The sequence below is a fragment of the Tachypleus tridentatus genome, chromosome 9 (assembly GCF_004210375.1).
Source record: "Tachypleus tridentatus isolate NWPU-2018 chromosome 9, ASM421037v1, whole genome shotgun sequence".
NCBI classification, from domain to species: Eukaryota; Metazoa; Arthropoda; class Merostomata; order Xiphosura; family Limulidae; genus Tachypleus; species Tachypleus tridentatus.
The window spans coordinates 45,238,900-45,261,690 of NC_134833.1; the positions used below are offsets into that span (position 1 = coordinate 45,238,900).

The following is a 22,791-nucleotide window of genomic DNA, read 5'->3' on the forward strand; positions in this document are numbered from 1 at the left end:
TACCTTCAATATACACTGCTGGCCAAAATCGTAAAACCAATGAATATAAAGAAAAAATATACATTTTGCGTTGTTAGACTCAACCACTTATTTGAATACAGCTTCGTAAGATGAAAATAAGAAAAGGGAAAATAAAAATAAAACATTTTTTAGCATTTAATAGGGAAAATGTGAACACTATGAAATTAGCCTAAATACGAGTTGGTCAAAAGTTTAAAACCATACTGAAACGAAACGTTAATCGGTAAACACGAAACGAAATTTAGTCATTTGTGTTCAAGCATTAGTTTTGCCAACATCTCCCACTCACATATTCTGTGTTACCTGGGTAAAAACATAGCAAAGGCTAAAAAGTTGACAGAGTTTGAAGTGGCAGAATTGTCGAGTTGCAAAAGCAAGGTATCTCTCAACGTGCCATCGCTGGTGAGATTGGGCGCATTAAAATTGCAGTTGCAAATTTCTTAAAAAACCCTGAGGGATACAGAACGAAAATTTCAAGTGGTCGGCCCAAGTAAACCAAGTAAATTTCGCTGGCGTAAGTAGGAGAATTCGACGAGTTGTCCTGCAAGACATCAGCCGATCGTCAAACCAAATTAAGGCCCTTACGGACGCAGAATGCAGCCCAAGAGCAATAAGACGACATCTACGAGAGAAAGGCTTTAAAATCCGTAAACGTCTTCAAAGGCTACGTCTCCTTCCACGCCACAAAACAGCTCGGGTAAACTTTGCTGAAAAGCACCAAACATGGGACGTAGAAAAGGGGAAGAAGGTTTTGTTCTCTGATGACAAAAAATTTAATCTGGTTGGTCCAGATGGCTTCCAACGTTACTGGCACGATAAGGATATCCCACAGGAGACATTTTCTACACGACACAGCGGAGGAGGTTCCATCATGATCTGGGGTGCTTCCTCCTTCCATGGAACAATGGAGCTTCAGGTTATACAGGGGCGTCAAACAGTAGCTGGCGACATTAGCATGTTGGAGAGAGCATCCTTATTGACTGAAGGCCCTCGCTTGTGTGGAAATAACTGGATCTTTCAGCAGGAAACGCTGCAATCCTGAAATGCTTGCAGGACAAAGGACTTTTTCATGGCAAATAACGTGATTCTTTGTAACCACACAGCGTGTTCGCCCGAACTGAACCCCTTTGAAAATGTTTGGAGGTGGATGGCAAGGGAAATCTGTAGAAATGGACATCAATTCCAAACAGTGCATGATCTTCGTGAAGCCATTTTCACCACTTGGAATAACATTCCAGCCAGCCTTCTGCAAACGCGTATATCGACCATGCCAAAGCGAATGTTTGAAGTTATTCGCAATGACGGCCGTACAACTCACTACTGAGATCACTTGTTGAGCGTTTCCTACTCTGTTTATGACTTCTTTTTGGTATGGTCTTAAACTTTTGACCAGTTAGTATTTAGGCTAATTTCATAGTGTTCACATTTTCCCTATTAAATGCTAAAAAAACGTTTTTATTTTCCCTTTACTTATTTTCATCTTTCGAAGATCTACTCAAATAAGTGGTTGAGTCTAACAACGCAAAATGTATATTTTTTCTTTATATTCATTGGCCTTAAGATTTTAGCCAGCAGTGTATTATACTAAAAACCCTTTTAAATACATTCTTTTGTTGGAAAGTATCTCGAATAAAGAACCACAACTTTATATTAAAATATTATAATAACTTACCAAAATTGACATTTTTTGCTATTTTGGTTTTTAACCTCTTTGTGATAATAAAAATTTAATATATTGAATCGAAAAAATCGTAATGGCTTTTATATATTCATTCCATATTTCATCAATACACGTGCCTGAATTGGACATTTAACGTACTTTCTGACCTTTTAAGTTTTATTATATTTATTATCAAATAAATGCTTAATATTAATAGTGACATTTTTACTTCATTTCAAACTGAAATACATCATTCGTTAAAGAGTAAAATATGAAAATACTTAGTTTATTTATTTCAACCGAATTATGCACAAGTTTTGTGAAACAAACAATTTCCTATTTACCCAAATATAATATCATGAAATTAATTCAAGAGAACATGTTTTATGTAACATACAACGTTTCTTCATTCCGATTACTAAGCAAAATCGTATGATTATCCATAACTTTGAAACTTAAAAGACTGGGTCTCTTGCAATGTATAGGACGTCACCTGAGTCAATCTCTTATATGTAGTAACTTCTTAAACTTGTTATATTGCTAACTTAGTAATTCAGTGTCTTTCAGTGTAAATCCTTTCTTTCTTTGTGACGATCTTAGTGCCTCAAACCATCAGAAACACTAATTATACATAACATCCTCTTCTAAAGGACTAAAATATCTTTCCACTTGGTGGGAGTTCTCATGCAACTATAAATAGCCAGAACATGATGACAGTTAACATCAGAAGCCAGCAAAGAAGCTTGTGTACTCAGTAATGACGTCATTCACGTGCTATAATCAGCTGATCTGTTTACATAGCTAGCTAAACATAGTAACAAAATGACAGGTAACGATGAAAATATTTCATAAATCAATTTCATGAAATAATTGAAAGTATAAAAATAATAATTTGTGGTACATACTAAATATCGCTAAATACTTCCCCAGTTTCAAAAAGAATCAGAAAATACAATATGGACATTAACTTACCAAACACTATGTCCACTAAACGAACAAGTGTTTAAACTATGAATAAAAGTACAGGGAACTTTGAGTTTTATTTAAGGAAATCACAGGTATCATTCTCACTACTTCCGGTTTTCTAATAGAATTTGATAAACCCACCGTTTTTTACGTCAAAATATATTTCGGTGCATAAACTGAAACACTAATTTCTCTAATCTTTTTAAATAAATACAGCTTCCTTTCACCAAGCTAATTACTTAGACCAGAAATAAAAATCATCCCACTAATGAGCATAGGAAATTAAATATATTGTTCTTAGGTTCTTACTTATTAAAACCACAGAGGCTTGGGTATGATATATTAAAACGAATTCGGACCCAATTATGTCGTTAAAGCCTATGTCACAAAGTTCGATCATTCTCTATCTATCGACCGTGCATCCTGACAATACGTTCCATCATGAAACTGTCGTATGTAAATTACACCACTCCTTCTGATGGCTCTCCATGATCCATCTAGTTCACGAGGATCGTTTTGCGGCAGAAATTTCAAGAGCCTGACCACACAGAAACTGATAGGCGCTTTGTCCAGTAACTTGACTGGCACATCTTTGTATTAAGCACCAAATACTAACCTCATTCTTTGAGTTATGTAACACTCAAATAAGATGTATAAATGAAAACTATATTTTGGTAAGCCTTGTTTCCAGAGAGATTTTTTTTTATTATATTGCGTACTGTTTGGTGCCTTGGAAACATGGATGGCTTTTGCCTCTGACCTATGGGTTCGTGGATACCCCTGATTTTGGTGTTATAAATCCGTCGACTTAAAAGAAATAAACTCTTAATGGGTTCGTAATATCTACATAATATCAAATTACAATTCTGATACATTACATTCATTTGCGATCTTATAGCAGCTATGGTGGTTACGTGATTTACTGATTTGCATATACAAAATCGTTTTAATATAATATATTTATCCTTGGAAAATGTATTGTTTTATCAGTAGATAACTTTAAAGCCAACAACATCTGGCGAAATGTGCTCAGCTTATGAAATTTAAATTAGTTCTTAATTCATATACTAAGAGAACAATTCTAAATAATTCTACAATAAAAGTATAACATCACAAAATTAAAATAATAAAATTATATATTTTAAACATTATGATGATGAAAATAACAAAGAAATAATAGAGCACAACGTACTTTCGCATTGCATAAACACTGGTTATTAGCTCTAAGGTACTGTGGAAAATTTAATGTTCGTTGAACAATGTAGCATCAATATGTCCGTGTGCAAGGAAAATTTTCCACAATCCTTAAAAACGTCTTGTGGCCAATAATAACCTATTAAATTGCTCCAACATTGTAACATGAGAGGACCCCTAATTCTGAGATGCCCCCAGTGGCACAATAGCAAGTATGTGGGCTTATAACGTTAAAAACCAGGTTTCAATGCCCGTACTCGAAACAGCATAGTGACTTTATATAGTTTTTTTCTTTTCTTTCTGTGGCGTATACGGTTGTATTATAATGTGTTTTCGATCATTTCTCTTAAATCATTAGTTAATGCTGACCTATTTAAGTTGGTATGGTGTTTAAATGTGATTTAATTGTACATGATTGTTAATACATTTCGGAAGCCCATATAGTAATTTTAATAACAAAAGCAAATAACAAATTTGGCTCACATGTAGACTAATATACGAGTAAAATAATTAAGTATGGAGGCACTTGAAATTATATGTGTCCGCATGCGCTGAGTGAGTAACATAGAGAGGAAGATGAATAATTCATTCTATTTTCAGTTAACATGCAGAAAGTCTTGCCAGTTTTGCGATATGATAACAACACTTTAGTCCATCCCAGGCAGTTAAGGATCCCAACACGCAATCTGCTGTGTCAGGTTTGATTCCCCATCTCATCAGACTTGCTCGTCCTTTTACCATTTTACCTTTTAACATAACACTTGTATCTTTGCGCGAAATTTAAACCAAATCAAACAGCATTTTTCTTTGGCTTGTCTTTAAGAGAGTCAGCTACGTTGATGTTCCACACCAAGTCTCAGTATGATGCATTTAGTTTTTGAGCTGAGATGTACGGGATGAACATTTGCTGAAAATATTCATTTTAGCAGTACTAGTCTTTAGCACCACCTTCTACGCATGTTAATAAGTCACTTTTAGTCCACAAGCAGTCATTCTTGAGTGTTAGAGACGAGCTTAATTCTCATGCAGGAACACTTCATCCCGGTTTTCTTCTCGAGTCTGAAACTAATCTATAATTTCAAGAAAAGCTGCAGATTACCCTTGTGGTGGGAAGAAACTTATCAAACAAGAGTAACTTGTTTCAACGAATGACAACATCGACAGATTTGCTTCTTTCTATGGGACATAGAACTGTAAAACCATTAAATTGGCTTTGGCTAATCTTCCTTGCATTTCGAAATATCTCCACTGAAACAGGTTCTGAAATGCCCTTGGTATAATGAAAATGAAAGTCCTCGCCCCTGTCTTCAAAGGATTTTCAAACTCACCAATCATGTTTATGAGTGACCTAACATCCGTTTTAAATGTAGTCATTTTGAAATTCAACATGGCAGTCAGTCTATCATTCTCTAAGTGGCACCTTTTAATTTATTATTCCTGAAAATATAGGAATAGCAATTAAAATAAAGTTTCTACCTGGTTTAGATCCAGGTATATTATTAACAATATGATTTTAAGCAGTGGTCATTTTTGAAATCGAATATGGCAAACGCGCAGGTACAGTTTCAGGCACTTCTATATTTGAAAACATTCACAATACATTGTTTAACATTAACACTTGCGCCACCTTTGGTACTTTTATCACCTACTTCACAACTATTATGGTAATGTGGGCTACGTTATTGAACTAATGGTCACAAATTTTCATTAGTCACGAAATCAAGGTTACCGACAAGTAGATGGTCAATTGAAGAATGAATATGAGGAGGTTGTTTGTTTGTTTGGAATTAAGCCCAAAGCTACGGAATGGGTTATCTGTGCTCTACCTATCACAGGTATTGAAACCCGGTTTCTAGCGGTGTGGGTCTGCAGACAAACTGCTGTGCCACTAAGGGGTATTTAAGGAGATGAATTACACAGTCCATAAAGTACCTTTGACCCAGTGGAGGGGGACTTCACATTTAGAAACTAAAATTTCGTGTAACTCCTCAATGGTTATGCTATTTAACAGATTATTATAAATAAATATTCTTCTGTCAACTGTCCTTTTGAAAGAAAAAATAAGATTTGGGTATTTAATAATAACTATATAATGGAAATTATTTGTTAAACAATTTGAAATGTAACGTTTATATCCTTTATAGACGTTAAATATTGATATATTCCATGTAAGATATATACGCCAATAAACAAGTTTATTTTAATTATGTTTCTTAACCCAAAAGTTTTTCTTTCAGTAAATTTTGTTTACCGATTTGCATTAACGATTAAAGTTAATTTAAGAATTACACATTCGTTTTAAAGAAAGAAATGTAATATAAAGTTAATATATTGCTTGAATGTTTTTTATCAACTTCGAAATATTATTTAGATAAAATGGAGGAAGAAGTAAATAAGAAAATAAAGTAAAATGTCTATGTTTTATACATATTTTACCAACTAAAGTGGGTGTTATTTTGACAAACATTTTACCAAAAGAGTTAGAGTAAGAAAACCACAGACCGGAAATGAATTATAATAACTGATGTTACGCACATTCAATAGTGCACTGAAATATTTATATAGCAATATAAACTCAATCAATATTAGTTGGCTCTTTCAATGAAGATTTCGCAAATTCCAATAATAATTCATACTTTTAAAGAAACTGTAAAGTATCTTTAAACTTTTCCAGACTTATATCTTAATTGTAAAACGAATGTACAATGCTATATACCTTTAAGTCTCGATGCACGATGTAATGATTATGGCAGTATTCCACAGCAGACAAAATCTGCCAAAACATCTTTTGAGCCATTGTCTCCGGCATTCTACCATGTTGTGCAACAAAATCTACAGAAAAGAAGAAAAAATAATCTCATTTTTACTTATTGCACTGAAAAATACTCATCAACTTCAGGAAGTTTATTGATTGAAAATCAAGTCCTCTGGTGCTCCTTGTATGGCATAAACGAGTTTTATAATGTTTTTAATTTCTTTGGTAAAACATTAAGGCTCTTTTTCACCGTTCCTAATTTTGAAATTCCGATCAGGAAAAGGCAACTGTTACATTCTAAAATCCTTATGGCTAAAAAAACTAGCATGTTCGGCACATTATTTCAATTCCGCAACTCTAAGCTTGCGAGTCGAGCACTCTAACCACTCGGATATGTCAAGCCATTGCTTTTTGAAGTGGTGTTGTTAACTTCCTTTGTAATTAAATTTTCTTAAACATGATATGGATTGACTATTTTACGGATAAAATGCACAAGTTTGTATGTTTGTTCGTTTCGAAAATTCGCGCAAAGCTACACGAAGGCTATCTGCGCTAGCCCCCTAATTTAGTAATGTAAGACTAGAGGGAAGGCAGTTAGTCATCACCACCCACCGCCAACTCTTGGGCTACTCTTTTACCAAAAAATAGTGAGATTGGTCGTAACATTATAACATCCCCAAGGCTGAAAGGGCGACTCTCAGATTATCAGAGTCAAGCGCCCTAATCACCAGGCCATGCCGGGCCACAAATGTACAAGCACGAAAACAATTTGTCAGTCTTTATTCATTTTCATTTAACAGTTCTCATAATTTTGAAAGTTACCATTTGAAAGCCGAAAGAGGACGAAGCAACAGAAGCAAATAGACTAGAAGTTTGTTATTAAAAAGCACAATTTGGACGGAAGACATTTCTTCTCAATCTGTCCATTGTAGACTCAATGCTGATTCTATACACTTCCAACCTTGTGTCTATATCAGATAAAGGGGAATGTAAAAAAACACGTTTTATTGATTTTTATCACACATTTTAGGCCTATTGGCTTCTAATGTTTCGCCAGCTTTGATATTTCAACCGTAACATCTAAAGTACTATACTTATCAATGTCTTTTAAGACAATGTTTTGTTTCTCATCACCAGCCCAACTGTGGCGTTCTGATATTGTACGAAAGGTATTTTGAGCAGTCACTTGTGAGCGAGAAAAGATAACTCTGAAATGTTATTTTTACATGCCTCTTATTTTGAACCTGCAATGAAACAATCACGAATATTTTAAACAAAAATATTTGCCGTGAACATGATTTTTTATCAGAAGTTTTAAGCCTATCAGACCTGAGTGTAAAGATTTTTGGCTAGTATAAAATAAATGAGAGGCCGACCCAAATCTAAATGGGATTAAGGTTGAATGAAGAAAAACCCATAACTGCGTGGATAATAGGTGATTTTGTAACTTAAATGCTTTTGTTTTGTCATTACTATATTCACTGTATATTATTTTCAAAACCCCACAGACAATTGCTCGTTTAATGCAATACTTTACAAGGGCTACCTCTACTCTGTCTAACGCAGAGACTTGAACACAAGACTGTAGCATCACAAGTACTGAAACCAACCACTGATGCAGTAAATCACTGCATATGTTTAAAAATCTTGTACTTTATATTTTAACCATGAAGAGCCCAGTTTTATGCAACATATGGACTAAACGGTGAGGTCAAAGTCCAGACACAGCCATCCCCAATTTCGAATTGCTGGTCAAAAAGTGAGCATTAGTAAAGAGCGCTCGTTTTAAATGGTTACCCTTTTCAAATAGTTCGAACCTTAAATGTTTATGTGCACAGCCCGACACCATAACAGCTAGACCATGTTCAGCTCCAAAAAAATTAAATATTTTGCATCTCTTAGTTTTATTTCATACAGTTGTGCAGCATATATTGAATTAACAACAAAAAACTTTATATATTCGAATGGTGCTACCTAAAATCACCATTTTTAAAATAAAAATTAGTCTTTTAAAATAAGAAGCAAGAAAAGAAAAATGTGTGGAACCATGATTTCCGTCGTAAAGGTGTCTATTTTTGAAAATGATTTCAGCTATTCTCGATAAAATCGTCAGGGCAAAATAAATTACTTCATTGTGTCAAAATTATCCTCATACACCTGAAAACATTTGGTTATACTGGGTTTAAAGTATCATAATGAATCTATAAACAGTTGGTTTTACTGTTTGAAATGTCCTTATACACCTGAAAACTTTAGTTTACTGTGTTTAAAAAACCCTCATACACCTAAAACAGTTCATTTTACTGTGTTAAAATATCCTCACACCTAAAAGAATGATTTTACCATGTTTAAGAAATACTCACACACCAGTAAACAGTTGGTTTTAGCGTCATCTTCACATACCAAAGAAAAAAACAAATTCATGCATACCTGAATATGAACACAATAGTTTCTAAACTGAGTAATTTTTGTTACTGTTATCAGATATTATAGCATACAATATTAGTAGCATAAGTGAAAAAATTGCTTGTTGGAAAGAGCGAACATCTTCCCCATATGAGGAATACGCAGATGTCATTAATCTAATCTTACACTAGTTATTCAAATACACTAACAAACAGAGTTCAAAGAACAAAAAAACAAAACAAAAATAAAGCCAAGTGACGATATAAACAAGACATTTATTCACATTAAATATGTATGTCTTGACATTTATTAGTCGACTTAGAATCTTTGTTTAACTCTTTCTGATTGCTGACTTTCCGTACACGTTTACAAAGAATAAAGAAAGAACAAATTTCAATACAGCAAATAAGATTAACAGGGAAGATAGGGACCTCACTCATCAATTTGTGCTAGTATTTGAGATGGGGTCATCCCTTCCCAGAGGGTCACACACTAGGCCAAAGTTTCTAGCCCTTAGTGTATGCAAGCTTTAAGTAAAACAATCAGTATATGTATACAATTTTTCGATATTCGGTTAAAATGAATGCTGCACTATATGCAGAACACCTACAAGAAAACTTGGAAAAATCCCTCAATATAGCTACTACGTACAAATTATGAATTAGTTATGGAAGGCTGAAATTCATAACCATTTCAACCATTACAATCTTATATCACAGGAATATTCAATAGCATTCACCAACAATACTTAGATACAAAAAAAAAAAAAAACACGATAATTTGCAAGCGTCTGGAAATGCAAATATACATAAGCAGTTTTCATTACAGAACATTCTTTAACAGAAATTATAATTGGTAGCTAGAAAATTATATGCTTCCAATTCGCAAAATGAATTAGGATATAAAGAAAAATATACATTGATCACCACGCTTCTTACAACCTGTCATCTTTTTTTTTCGAAACATATTGTTCTACTTTTCATTATGATCAGAGAATTAGAGCTCACCATTTACCAACACATATATATATATAAAACTTTACTAAATATATCATCCCTTAGAGCAATAATCCCCAAATTCTTTTAGTCTGAGACTCCCATGATGTGAATAAAAAAGTTTGAGGTTTCCATGGTGATTAGAAAAACAATGTCATAGTAAAAACAATAACATCTCCTTTCAACATATTGTATCATTTATTTAATTCAACTTAATTTTTATTGGCTTACTGCTTATTTAGAATCAAATTTAATTCAGCATCTTTGACGGTCCCCGTAAGAAAAAGATTCACGGCCCCAGGGGAGCCGCGGCTCCCACTTTGGGAAACACTACTCTACAGAATTAAATCAATATTTCTAAATTCATACGGAGTTAAAAAGCGAAATATCTGGTGGATGTTACACTGATAAAACTAAATTGTTGGATCGCATTGACAGAGAGAACGAGCAAGGACATTTACGTCAATGATGTAAACTACAGTTATTCTGTTTCCGTGGAAACAAACAGTTAATACAACGTGTACTTACTTTTCTTATCTAGAAGGTGACTTATCGCCTATATTTAACTCATAAGTTGTAACAGCTCCCTCTGCTCACAAACACACTTAAATAATGTCATTTACAACGATAAATAACCTCAACAAAAGAATAGTGCAAATAGTAACTAAATAACTGAACAAAAATAAAAAGATAAATGAATAAAAGCATCACACTACCTGAATTTAATGTATTTTACCAGGTTTTCGCTTACATTTTGGCAAGAACTCACAGAATTAGATAAAAAAATGCTTTAGGAACGTCATTTCAGCACTGAACGTTTAAAAATATCAACTTGTCTAAATTTTCAAGATGCACATTCTTAGTAATAACTAGCAGCAACAGATATTTGGACCAAACTGTAATAAAATAATTTTCTCTCTCTCTCGGAATTCACTGTTTAATATCATTCCTGACTTAATTAGCCAAGTTTATTTATCAAATGAACATATTTTTTAATTTATTGTTTTCAAGTGATATTGTTACAGGGAAAGGTTCACCTGTTGATAATTGCCGATAATGATATCATACAGTTTTCATCTCCCATATTACTCTGCTGCCAATGTTTTATTTTATTCCAAAATTATCGATTTAGAAAATGAGCTTTTTTTTTTCTTTTTATAGATTTTCTTACAAACTCATTTACACCAAATTTTAAATGTTAAAATCTTCTTTGAATACGTCAAGATTCTGGTAAAATAAAAAATTGTACACAGGAAATATTATGCCTTGTTTGATTATCTTGTATTATACATCCACTATCAATCCTTTGAGATGTTTGTGTGGTATTCTGAGATGAGTGCATAATTACGGTAAATGTAGACTTCAAAGATAGGGTTTCAATATATGTGGTAAGGGATTCAGAATTTTAATACTAACAGGATACAGAAAAGAATTCGACAATGGAACAGAAGAAAAACAAGAAGATATAAACAAAATATCTGATACATATCTACTGAAATAACGACAGTCGCACATCTAGTATACCGATTACTAATTAACAGAGAACCAACCCTATATTGTTTGCTGTATAGAAAATTTCTGTAAGACTTCAATTGTTAACTTTATAACCTATGACGACTCCTAAATATGGTCAACACCATTCACAGATGTATGTCTGTTGGCTTACATCAATGTGAGTAAATGATTTTTTTTTATTTTAGTAAATTTAATAAAGTACATGCACACGTTTTAAGCTAAATAACAGGTAATACAAGTTATTTTTACTTCAGTTTATTCTACTTTCCTACAAGTTACAAAATACAAGGATTCGAAAAATACATTACATCTGACCACACCATTATAAATTTGATGCTTTTTTACCCAATATAAACAATTATATTTCATGTAAAAACTTACTAGGGTTAAGCTAATTCCAACTGTTATTTAGCTCAAATTAGGACAGGTGTATTTTAACGAGGGCATAGTAAAATAATTATTTTCAGCATGAAAGAATTAACCGCTGATTTTCAACATAATGCGATCATAAAGATTTTCTTAAGAGGCTCAAACTACATTGACCAAAATTATGCCCTCTGAGAAGTTAAACAATAACTGCTGTTAAAAATAATATCTTAAGACTGTGTAGAAAAAATATCTTTCGTACTGTGGTGCACTAGTCAGAATACGAAACAATATTTTCAAATATAAAAATTAAATAATGTATTTTTTCTGAGAATATGTTAAAATGCTTTTGTTTAGAATGTCACTAGATAGGTATAATAAATAGCTGTTTTATTTGCATAATACATAACATAAAATAATAATGAGCATAAATGTTCGAAAATTAAATAAGTATCATTAAAAAATTGCATAAATTTAATATCATAATCAGGTTTATAGTTAAATATTTAAGAAAGTAAAACTGCAAAGTATAAGCACATAGGAGCGGACCATTTTAGGTATCCCTCAAGACTAAAATTCAAGCAAATTATTTAAACTATCATTGATAACCCTACATGAAAAATGCCGTAGCATCTTCACAATCGTGGCATTGTTTGACCTAGCAACAAATTTTTGCTTTCAATTCAACAACACAACTTAATACCAAACTGACAGACTCTGTAAAGGCAGAACATCATCTAGCTTGTTAGCTATATCTTTCTAATTCAAAAACTAAATAGGGAAGACATATTTTAGATACAGCCACACATACTCCTATACACTGGCTGAGGTGTGATAATGATCTTTTCTGTGTTTTAACTCCAACCTTGAAAAACGATGCTTTTAAAACACCTCAATAACATTCGCTCCAAAATTCACTTCAACACTGAAAATGAAGAAAACTTCTCCATGACTTTTTGAAAGTTCACACCATACGGAAATCAACTGGTTTTGGCATCTGTTTATGTCTATAAAAAATCAAACCACTCAGAACAATCTGTAAATTGGAAATTCCTGCAAAAAGTGGAACCTCAAACGTATAATTCAAATTGCACTTCACTTGTATTCCCAACAGTTAAAACAGCGAATTAAAGAGAATATATGATGTTTTTATCAAATAAAACAGTTGTTTGACAATATCTTTTTCATTGTAATGACTCTGAGTTTGGAGTACTAGAAGAACTGAGAAAGTTTATTTCGGGCGTCAGTTTTATTGATATGGTACATTAGTATTAATACTTGCTAGAAATACTGAAATATTGCATTTAAAAATCTTCTAAGAATCAACAGTATTTATATTTCGCAAAGAAATGTAAAATGGTTAAATGTTTTTTGGTTTTTTCCTAACTTTAAGATTTCTATCCTACAACATCTATGTTGAACACAGCATGCCAAAACTCAAAACGTTCTTAATTTTGAAGAATTGTTTGTTTGTTTGAATTTTACGCAAAGCTACTGGAGAGCTATCTGCGCTAGCCGTCCCTAATTTAGCAATGTAAGACAGCTAGTCATCACCACCCATCGCTAACTCTTTTACCAACGAACAGTGGGATTGACCATTAATTATAACGCACCCACAGCTGAAAGGGCGAGCATGTTTGGTGTAATGGGGATTCGAACCTGTGACCCTAAGATTACTATTTGGAACTAATCAAGACAATATTTTATTAACGTTAGAACTGAAATTGGTGGTTTAAACGTGATTGCTTTTAATTACTAACTATAAAAGACTTATTCCCTTTGTCACTCTCTCGATAATGCTTTCAGGCTCCTTCTTCGGTAAAACTCAACAGTATACATCGTCACCTAGCAACAAAACTATCTTAGGCCAACTACAGTGTTTATGTTGAATGCTCAATATTCATGTTGATTTGTTATAAAAATCTGTTATTTATTCTTTTGTATTATGTATTAAAGCTAATGCTCAGACAAGAGTACAAAGAAGCTTACTATTACTAATGTTATACAGTTAGGGTTTTTTAAAAAAAATTAAGTGTCGAATAAATGTTAATTAATAAATATTATTTTGGTATTTTAACACGTATGTTACCTAGTTGGCTATAAAACGTAATATAAATAAACGTTTATTACCACCAAGTATCTTTTATCCTTTGTACAGTCGAAAAAGTTTAAACAATTTTTGTCGGATATCCACGTTATGTTTTCTATTCCTGACTTAAAATACAGTGAAGTAATTCAAGAGTGCGAAGTAAGTCTCTTTCAGAGTACAAACAATCTTTTGTTCTCGATAGCATTTAATTTTTTGGCGTAGTTTTTACTAAAATTGTACGGATTATAGAATCACTCCGAGACTGATGAAATACGTGAAGAGAAGGTATATTATAGAGGTAGAGATAAATTCGTTTCAGTTAAATTATATAATTTTGTTTAATCTTTCACAATTGTTTTCCGTTATGTTTAATGAACTTATAAAATAATAATTATTAACATTTTTAAAACTGAAGTTCAGAAGAATTTGAAGCTTTAAAAAGTCTTAGTAAAAATGATAGCATTGTTATCTCTAATTCAGATAAAAATAGCATTGTTAGTTTGTATAAAAATTAATATTCAAGAAAATCAGAAGAAATTGTAAATTATTCTATTAAGTTTGTGATATTATAATATGATCTAGTGATAAAAGATGGGCTAAACTCCAACGTTATTAGTCCCCCCAAAAAATTACATTCATAACGAAGAACAGTATTGAAATATTAGGCCATTAGGAATTCATTCAGAAATTTCTTATTGTTTACCAAAAATTCATAAGCAGGATGCTCTGTGTGACCAATAGCCTCCAATAATAGAACTTATGACTTTGACTGATATTTTTGGCATAATTTTTTAAAAAGTTCACCACAAATGAATACACCCTAAATGATAGTTTTGAGTTCAGTCATGAAATTCATCATCTGAAATTTGTTAGTGTCGTTCGTTCATTGTGTCCACTTTTACATTGAATCATTATATACAGATATACCATTAGTGTGTGTTTTGTCTTTTTTTATAGCAAAGCCACATCAGGCTATCTGCTGTATCCACCAAGAGAAATCGAACCACTGATTTTGCGTTGTAAATCAGTTGTAGATTTACTAATGTCCTATACCATTACAATATATTGAGTGCTGATCTGATTTACAACGATAACTCCAACGAAGTAAACATTGCAAAATCTGTTGTTTTTTGTTTTTTAATTGACCAATTTTGTCGTTAAAGAGTTTCATTTCATTTTTAATAGTAAGTTACATGATCAGACATGATATCGCCACATGTTCAATATCAGCCCCATCTCATTCTCACTTATTTTTGTACTTCCATGAAAAACAGTGGTTATACAACTGTCCATAGAAGTCGTTATGATAATTTTACGAGTTAGTTCTTTGACATAATACTTCGTTGCTACTGAGATAAGCGCAGTAAGATTGCATCCTGTATTTCTGATGAACCTTAAAATTCTCTGATTATTAGCTTACCTTCTATGGATAAATATTCTTCGACTATTCGAAAATTAAGAATTCGTTGAAAACAAATGTTATCTTAGAGTATATCCGCAGATACAACTAAGGTGTATTTTTAACTTTATCGAATTAGTTGTTTTTAAAATTTAAGAACCAAATTATTTTTTTAAAATCTGTCTCCCAGTGACACAGCGTTATGTCTGCAGGTTTCCACCGCTGTAAACTGGGTTTCTATATACCCGTGGTGGGTAGAGTACAGATAGCTCATTATATTAGCTTTATTGTTTGATTCCAAATAATCAATCAATCTTTAAAATCTTCTTTCGTTATTTATAAATTAATTTATCATTGCTGTTGGCAGGATTAGATCGGTTCTGCCAAAAGAATATTATTAGCATGTGTAAAAGGACCTGGTAACCTGAGATTACTAATTAAATGCAATGTATTTATATATCCGCTGGGTGAATGTGACATTCCTGTTCATTTTAATTTGTTTAAGATCTTGACTAGGGTTAATGGTTAAGAGGTCTTTGGAATAAAAGACAGTTTGCTGATATCTAAACTAAGACCCAAACTGGAATGCCTCAGTTCTTTTATGTTACAAGAAAAATTGTTACCCCAAAGAACCTATGAGACTTTGTGCCAAAAAAGAAACCACAAAATGTTATCACATCACTACCTCTTTGATTGAACTTCTTAGCGACAATTTTCCCAAAATATGGAAACGTCTGAGCAGAAAGCACAATTCTTCAATTACACACAAACAAAAGATAAAAATAAAGGATATCGTTGGAAGCATCCCAAACAAAGGACATTAAAAATATAATTTATGAAATTATATAATGCTATACATGTGACCCATATTATTTAGGTGAAATCAGTACAAAACTCAACACACAAGGAACGTAAGTTACTATAAAGAATGGTCCTATGTTCTTGAAGATTAAAAAGAAATAAAACACTCCACATTTGAAAACAATATTAAAGTTCTACGAAATTAAACTGATATAAGCAGAAGAAAATGTGCAGAAGCAATAATGATCAAGAACTTGACTTCTTTTAACAAACTAGTGAACCCGTGGGTCTATGACCCACATTTACAGGCACACTCTAATGCAGATTTATTTTTTTAAACAAGTCATGAACAGTAATTAGTATGCATGTGCACTTACGTGCTCTAATGTAAATCGATACTAAATTTACAGTCCGCTTTTGGGGGATCCCCGTAAGAGTGTTTTCGCGAAATACACAGGTTCTCTGAGGAGATGAATAAACGTTTTGGTTTGTTTTGAATTTCGCGCAAAGCTACACGAGAGCTATCTGTACTAGCCGTCCCTAATTTAGCAGTGTAAGACTAGAGGGAGGCAGCTAGTCATCAATACTTACCGCCAACTCTTGGGCTACTCTTTTACTAACAAATAGTAGGATTGACCGTCACTTTATAACCCCTCTACGGCTGAAAGGGTGAGTATGTTTGGTGTGACGGGGATTCGAACCCGCGACCCTCAAATTACGATTCGAGCACCTTAACCACCTGGCCATGCCGGGCTGTGAAAGTTGTGACCTTTTTCAAACTCCAGGACCGAGTCGATTCGTTTTGTACCAGTATGTTAAATAGTTATAATTCGGCATATGCACAGTCGAAAATAATTCTTATACATCACAAATCGTTTAACTTCAGAAAATTAACTTCGGACGTTAGTACTTTTGTGAGGGCATTAGATATCTATCTTCTTCTACGAAAGTCCCCCGCTGGGGCTTTCCCAGCTTATCGCTTTGATAAGTCTACGGATTTACAACGCTAAAATCAGGGGTTCGATTCCCTTCGGTAAACACATCAGATGGCTAGATGTCGCTTTGCTGTAAGAAAACACACACACACGCGCACTCTTCTGTGAAAAAGATAAGCTATATAAACCGTGTTCAGCCAAACAAGAAGAAAGCTGACATTCCCGTCAAGCCAAGTATACCTCTGTATGACATAAAATTAATCCGCTCGTTGTCGACCAGGATGGTCGATAAAATATTCAGTTCCAAACCAGATAGAAGACTGAATATCATTTATGAGTTTGTAACATTTTTTGTATATTAAAATATATTTATGTTAAGAAAGAAAATTGTGTATCAACCTTGATGACAAATATAATAAATTTCATACATATTAATATTTAATTAACTTTTAAATTAAAATCAATTATAGTATGTAAATTGCTAAATTTGTTTGGAAAATTTTAATAAGTAGTGATCTTTCAGGAGCGAATTCAAATTTCGCCCATCCCCATAACATTATCACTCGACCTTTTAACCGTGGGGGCGTTATAATGTTACTATCAAACCCACTAATCGTTGGTAAAGAGTAGCCCAAGAGTTGGCTGTAGGTGATGTTGACTAGTTATCTTCCTTATGGTATATCACTTATAAATTAGGTATTAATAGTGCAGATCGTCGACGGTTATTCAACAAACGAGTAACGACTAACTATTACAATATGCATTGTTTGAGTGTTTTCGATAAGTAGTGGATGAATATTCCAACATGTGTTTCATTAATTTCAGTTTGTAACGGCTGAATATTACAATATGTATTCTTTGAGTATTGTCGTTATATTGGTTTGTTTTGAATTTCGCGCAAAGCTATACGAAGGCTATCTGTGCTTGCCGTCCCTAATTTAGCAGTGTAAGACTAGAGGGAAGGCAGCTAGTCATCACCACCCACCGCAAACTCTTGGGCTACTCTTTTACCAACGAACAGTTGGATTGACTGTCACATTATAACGACCCCACGGCAGAAAGAGCGAACGTGTTTGGTATGACGGGAATTCGAATCCGCGACCTTCAGATTATGAGTCGTGCACCTTAACCATGATAAATCCATTATGCATTCTTTGCGAATTTTCAATAGGTACGTCTGATAATGTCTATAGAGATTGAGTATTTTTCTATAAGTAACGGCTAAATATTTCAATATACGATGTTTGAGTATTTCAAGAAGCAGCTGCTGAATATTTAAATATGCTGTTTCATTTGTATTTTCGGAAAGTTTCGACCGAATATTCCAATATACATTTTTTGAGTATTTTCGACAAGCAGCAGCTGAATATACCAATATACATTTGTTTGAGTATTTTCGACAACTGAATACTGTACCAACCTATACATACATAATAGAAACATAATAATTCAAAGCAATTTTTATTTTTATTCTTTATTTATTTTTTATGACGCCTCTGTTTTTATTTGTTCAAAAAAATCCCTTCATTACTTTGTCGCTCAACCCATCCGTTTCTCGTTGTTTGATACCGACAATAAAATGATTACATAAGAAATTGATCGGTCGGAATTGTTGCGTATGACGTCAATTGTGACGTCAAACTGAAACTGCACGAGAAACAAATAACTTTTGAAGTGTGAACACAGCATTTATATTTGCGCAGAACGCGAACCTAACCTAAACAAAGAAAACTAGTAGGTTTGTCTTTGTTAAAGAAATAGTTTACTATTAATATTCCTTGGAAAACGTAAACAATTAAATTAATATTGAAAATTGGCGCTCGTGTTCCATAATTAAAGAATTAACATATTTTAACGAAGGCTAATATAAATTGTAATTGCTTGCGTTAGCGAACGAAAATTTGTCCATATTTTTATATGAAATTAAAAATCACAAGAGGGAGAAATAGTTCCGCAAAGAGAGAAAAATGTGTTCATATTCCACATTCATAGTATTTGTTCGAACGCTATATTGATTTCTATAAAATAAACTACAACAACAGACTAGGTGGAATGGTATAAGCTTCTCCATTGATTTCCGTTCACAGTAACGAAACAAGTTACGATGAATAAGAGGCAACCTGACTCATATTACGAAGCGAAAATCTCGACAGATTTGGAAAAGACTGAGAATGGACGCAAACTAAGATGTGTTTTTAAATCTTTTTAAACAAACAACAATGAAAGTCGATAAACGAATTTATCTGGTGGGCAGAGTTACTAGCAAGCTCTCATAAAAAAAAAGCAAGTATGGATATTCTGAAATATTTTAACTTAATTATGAAGGGTAGAAAATGTGTCGTGTACCTGAACAGTAATGTAGATTAAGGATGTTTACGCTATATATCTACTCCAGGAAACCACAGTTGTTTTTTTTTATAGAATTAGCTGGTGTTTAAACGTTTCAAACACACAACCACAACACTCTGATTAGATAAACTTGTTAACTAAAGAGTAATAGCCAAAAAAATAAAAAATAGTTCCACGTTTCTACAATGTTCGGTACTTCTGAAATCCAAAAGTTAATAGCTGCAAGTATTCATAAAACTTCTATATATGGCAACATAAGCTCAATGATGAACTTTTATTTTCCAACTAAACGCCACTAAACCACACATATACAAATACAGATGATTAGTCATAATTTATGCTGATGACTTGTAAATGAAAATGTACTGGCGAAGAAGATAGTAAGCCTTTCCAATGAAGGTGGCCCGACATAGCCAGGTGCTTAAGGTACTCGACTCGTAATCTGAGGGTAGCGGGTTCGAATCCCCTTCACACCAAACATGTTCGCCCTTCCAGCCGTGGGGACGTTGTAAAGGGAGGGTCAATTCCACTATTCGTTGGTAAAAGAGTAGTCGAAGAGTTAGCGATGGGTGGCGATGATTAGTTGCCTTCTCTCTAGTCTTACACTGCTAAATTAGGGACGGCTAGCACAGATAGCCGTCGTGTAGCTTTGCGCGAAATTCAAAAACAAACAAACAAATCCAATGAAGGATATTTCTACAGCGAGATTATTAAAGGATGTGAGCCCAAATAAAAATGTCGCTTTGAAGAATGAAGATTTTGATGTTTTCTCTCGAAGTGGTGCTCTGCTGGTACAACGGTAAATCTACGGATTTACATCGCTAAAATCAGGGGTTCGATTCTCCTAGGTGGACTAAACAGATAGTCCAGTGTGGCTTTGCTATAAGAAAACACTGAAAGCGGGAAGTGAAGTATATCAAGGGGCTCCAAAAACTATCGCAATCAATCGAGAGAAACGTTCTAATCCAAAAAGTGAAGACCGTGACTGTAAAACGAACCCCTGATATCTTATCCATAGAGCAGGCCACACTTCTTGGCACTGTTAACAAGACAATAACAAAACACGCACTAGTCAACAGCTTTACCAGGTCTTGGATATTTAGGAATCGATGGCTTACTTCAAGAAAAAAAAGGTAAAAGAAACTAAAACCACAACAATTCCACTCGACTATCCTTGTCAATTTCTCTGATACAGCACCGATGGACCTTTATACGTTTGATCTTTGAAGCCACACAGTGAAGGATTCGTATGAAGGTTGTTAAGAAGTGAACTCTAAGATCAATCCCGCTGTTCTTCATAAAAACTCGTTAGAGGGAAAACTATGAAGACGGCGATATTGGATAATCACGGCTACCATATCGACACAATAAGAAGATGGCGATATTGGTTAATCATAGCCATCATACTGACACAATAAGAAGACGGTGATATCGGGAAATCGCGGCAATCATACCGACACAATAAAAAGACGGGTGATATTGGGTAATCACGGCTACCATACCGACACAATAAAAAGACGGGTGATATTGGGTAATCACGGCTACCATACCGACACAATAACAGTGAAGAAAGTAGCTGCAAATGTGGCACAAAGGTAGAACATCGTTCTTACAAAATGTAATCAGCCTCAGTAGGTATAAGTTAAGCTACAATTCTACCAACTGTGAGAAAACATTTAAAATTTCACAGTTGCGTAAAATTAAGCATGGGAGATTTAATTTCTTTGGCTGATATACAGAGGCCGCTGATATTACAAAATGAAGAGAAAAAAGAATATTCATCTTCTCTCAGACATTGGTCGTCTAGGAAACTTTGTTAAAGCGAAGGATATGGTCGACAAGAGTAATAAACTACAACTAAAAACTAAAACGCTGTTTAGCTGTCGCTACATCAAAGCAAGAAGGTACCACCAGAAATCCTCTATAAATACAGAATTGTTTGTTTGTTATTAAGCAAAACGCTAAAATATATGAGATGTCTGTGTTTTGTCTACAGAAGGTATCAAAACCTTAAACTTTAGCTTTATAAATCCTCAGACTTACTGCTGAGTGATCTGGAGGGGCGTATAATTGTTATTTTATTAGTACAATGCTCTGTCTATTGTGGGAATCTAATAAAGTTACAAATTTTTTGTACTCAAAAATTAGATGATATGGGGCGTGACTAAAAATTTATTTTTTTTCCTCTCTCTTTTCATAATCGATAAGCGTAAAGAATTCGACCTGCTGTGATGATGCAGAATGGTTAACTGAAACATAATATGGATACTGAAACGTTCTTAGGGTGATGATATAACATATCACATATTTAGTTTACTGGTGTTAAATATGTACATTTTGCAGGAATAACTTAATTTTAGTCTAGCCTCGTCCAAACAAGGATAAACAATAAACTGTCGCTAATACTAAAGCAACTGGGATATAATATCATACCTAAAACACACTTGTGAGAAAACATGCTGCGGATATCTTTAAATATTCTTAATATTTTTTAAACTGAAAAGTATGATATCATGTAAACAGCAAAGTTAGCAACATAGGAATTTAGGGCCTCATTCTGTAGCTTTGGTGGAATGTAAATTTTGTTCTCATAGTTTTTGACACAAATACAACAGAGCACTACTCCTCCGTGTGACAGCTGACATTGCTAACGTTCCGAAGGTATGTTTCTTTGAACAAGAAAAGCATTATTACTAATTATCTATCTCTAATACATACATGCAGAATAGACTGAGTATAGCACACTAGCTGGAGTGTCCGTCCATTGTACAGTTAAAATAAAAACTCATCCGTAACAAAAATATATAAAATTATGCTTCTATTTTTTCTCACCATAATAAACATTAAAAGTGCAATAAAATATAAACAGGTGTCAATACTATTAAGTACGACATATGAAATTAGATGGTGGATCAACCCCGCACCTAAGGACATTCCTCATGTCATTCTGTATCACTGTGTAAGATGTCGTGTTAATTGACCAAGAAATGTTTAAACGTTGGCATTTATTTATACAGATTAGTCAAGAAACATCGTAAACAATTATCAAATGTATAGTAGCGTTATCTGAAGTTGAATTAGATGGTGTTTTTTACATCTAATTTTATTTTAATCTATAGATATGACAATGTTTCTAAAACAACGTTAGTATCACTGTTGCATAATTCACTCTGGTTTTGGTCGCAATGTACAAATCTATATAATGGGTTATTTGTGCTTCACTCACCACGAATATCAAAACCCAATTTTTGGTGTCTTAAGCCACTTAACGCTGAGCCACTGGGGACTTGTGTGATTTGAAAAATTGATATTTAAGATATCAGAAGGTTAAATGTGAATA

The 22,791-nt window shown here is 33.4% G+C and overlaps 1 protein-coding gene across 3 annotated transcripts in view; it reads right to left on the reverse strand.

The window, feature by feature from the left end:
* LOC143225177 (serine/threonine-protein kinase SIK2-like) overlaps positions 1-22,791 on the reverse strand; it is an 81,260-nt gene that overhangs the window by 23,363 nt on the left and 35,106 nt on the right. For all 3 annotated transcript variants that reach the window (XM_076454136.1, XM_076454137.1, XM_076454138.1), the window contains one exon: positions 6,558-6,673. In XM_076454136.1, the coding sequence (XP_076310251.1) occupies positions 6,558-6,673 (116 nt within the window). The remainder of the gene's footprint in view (positions 1-6,557; positions 6,674-22,791) is intronic.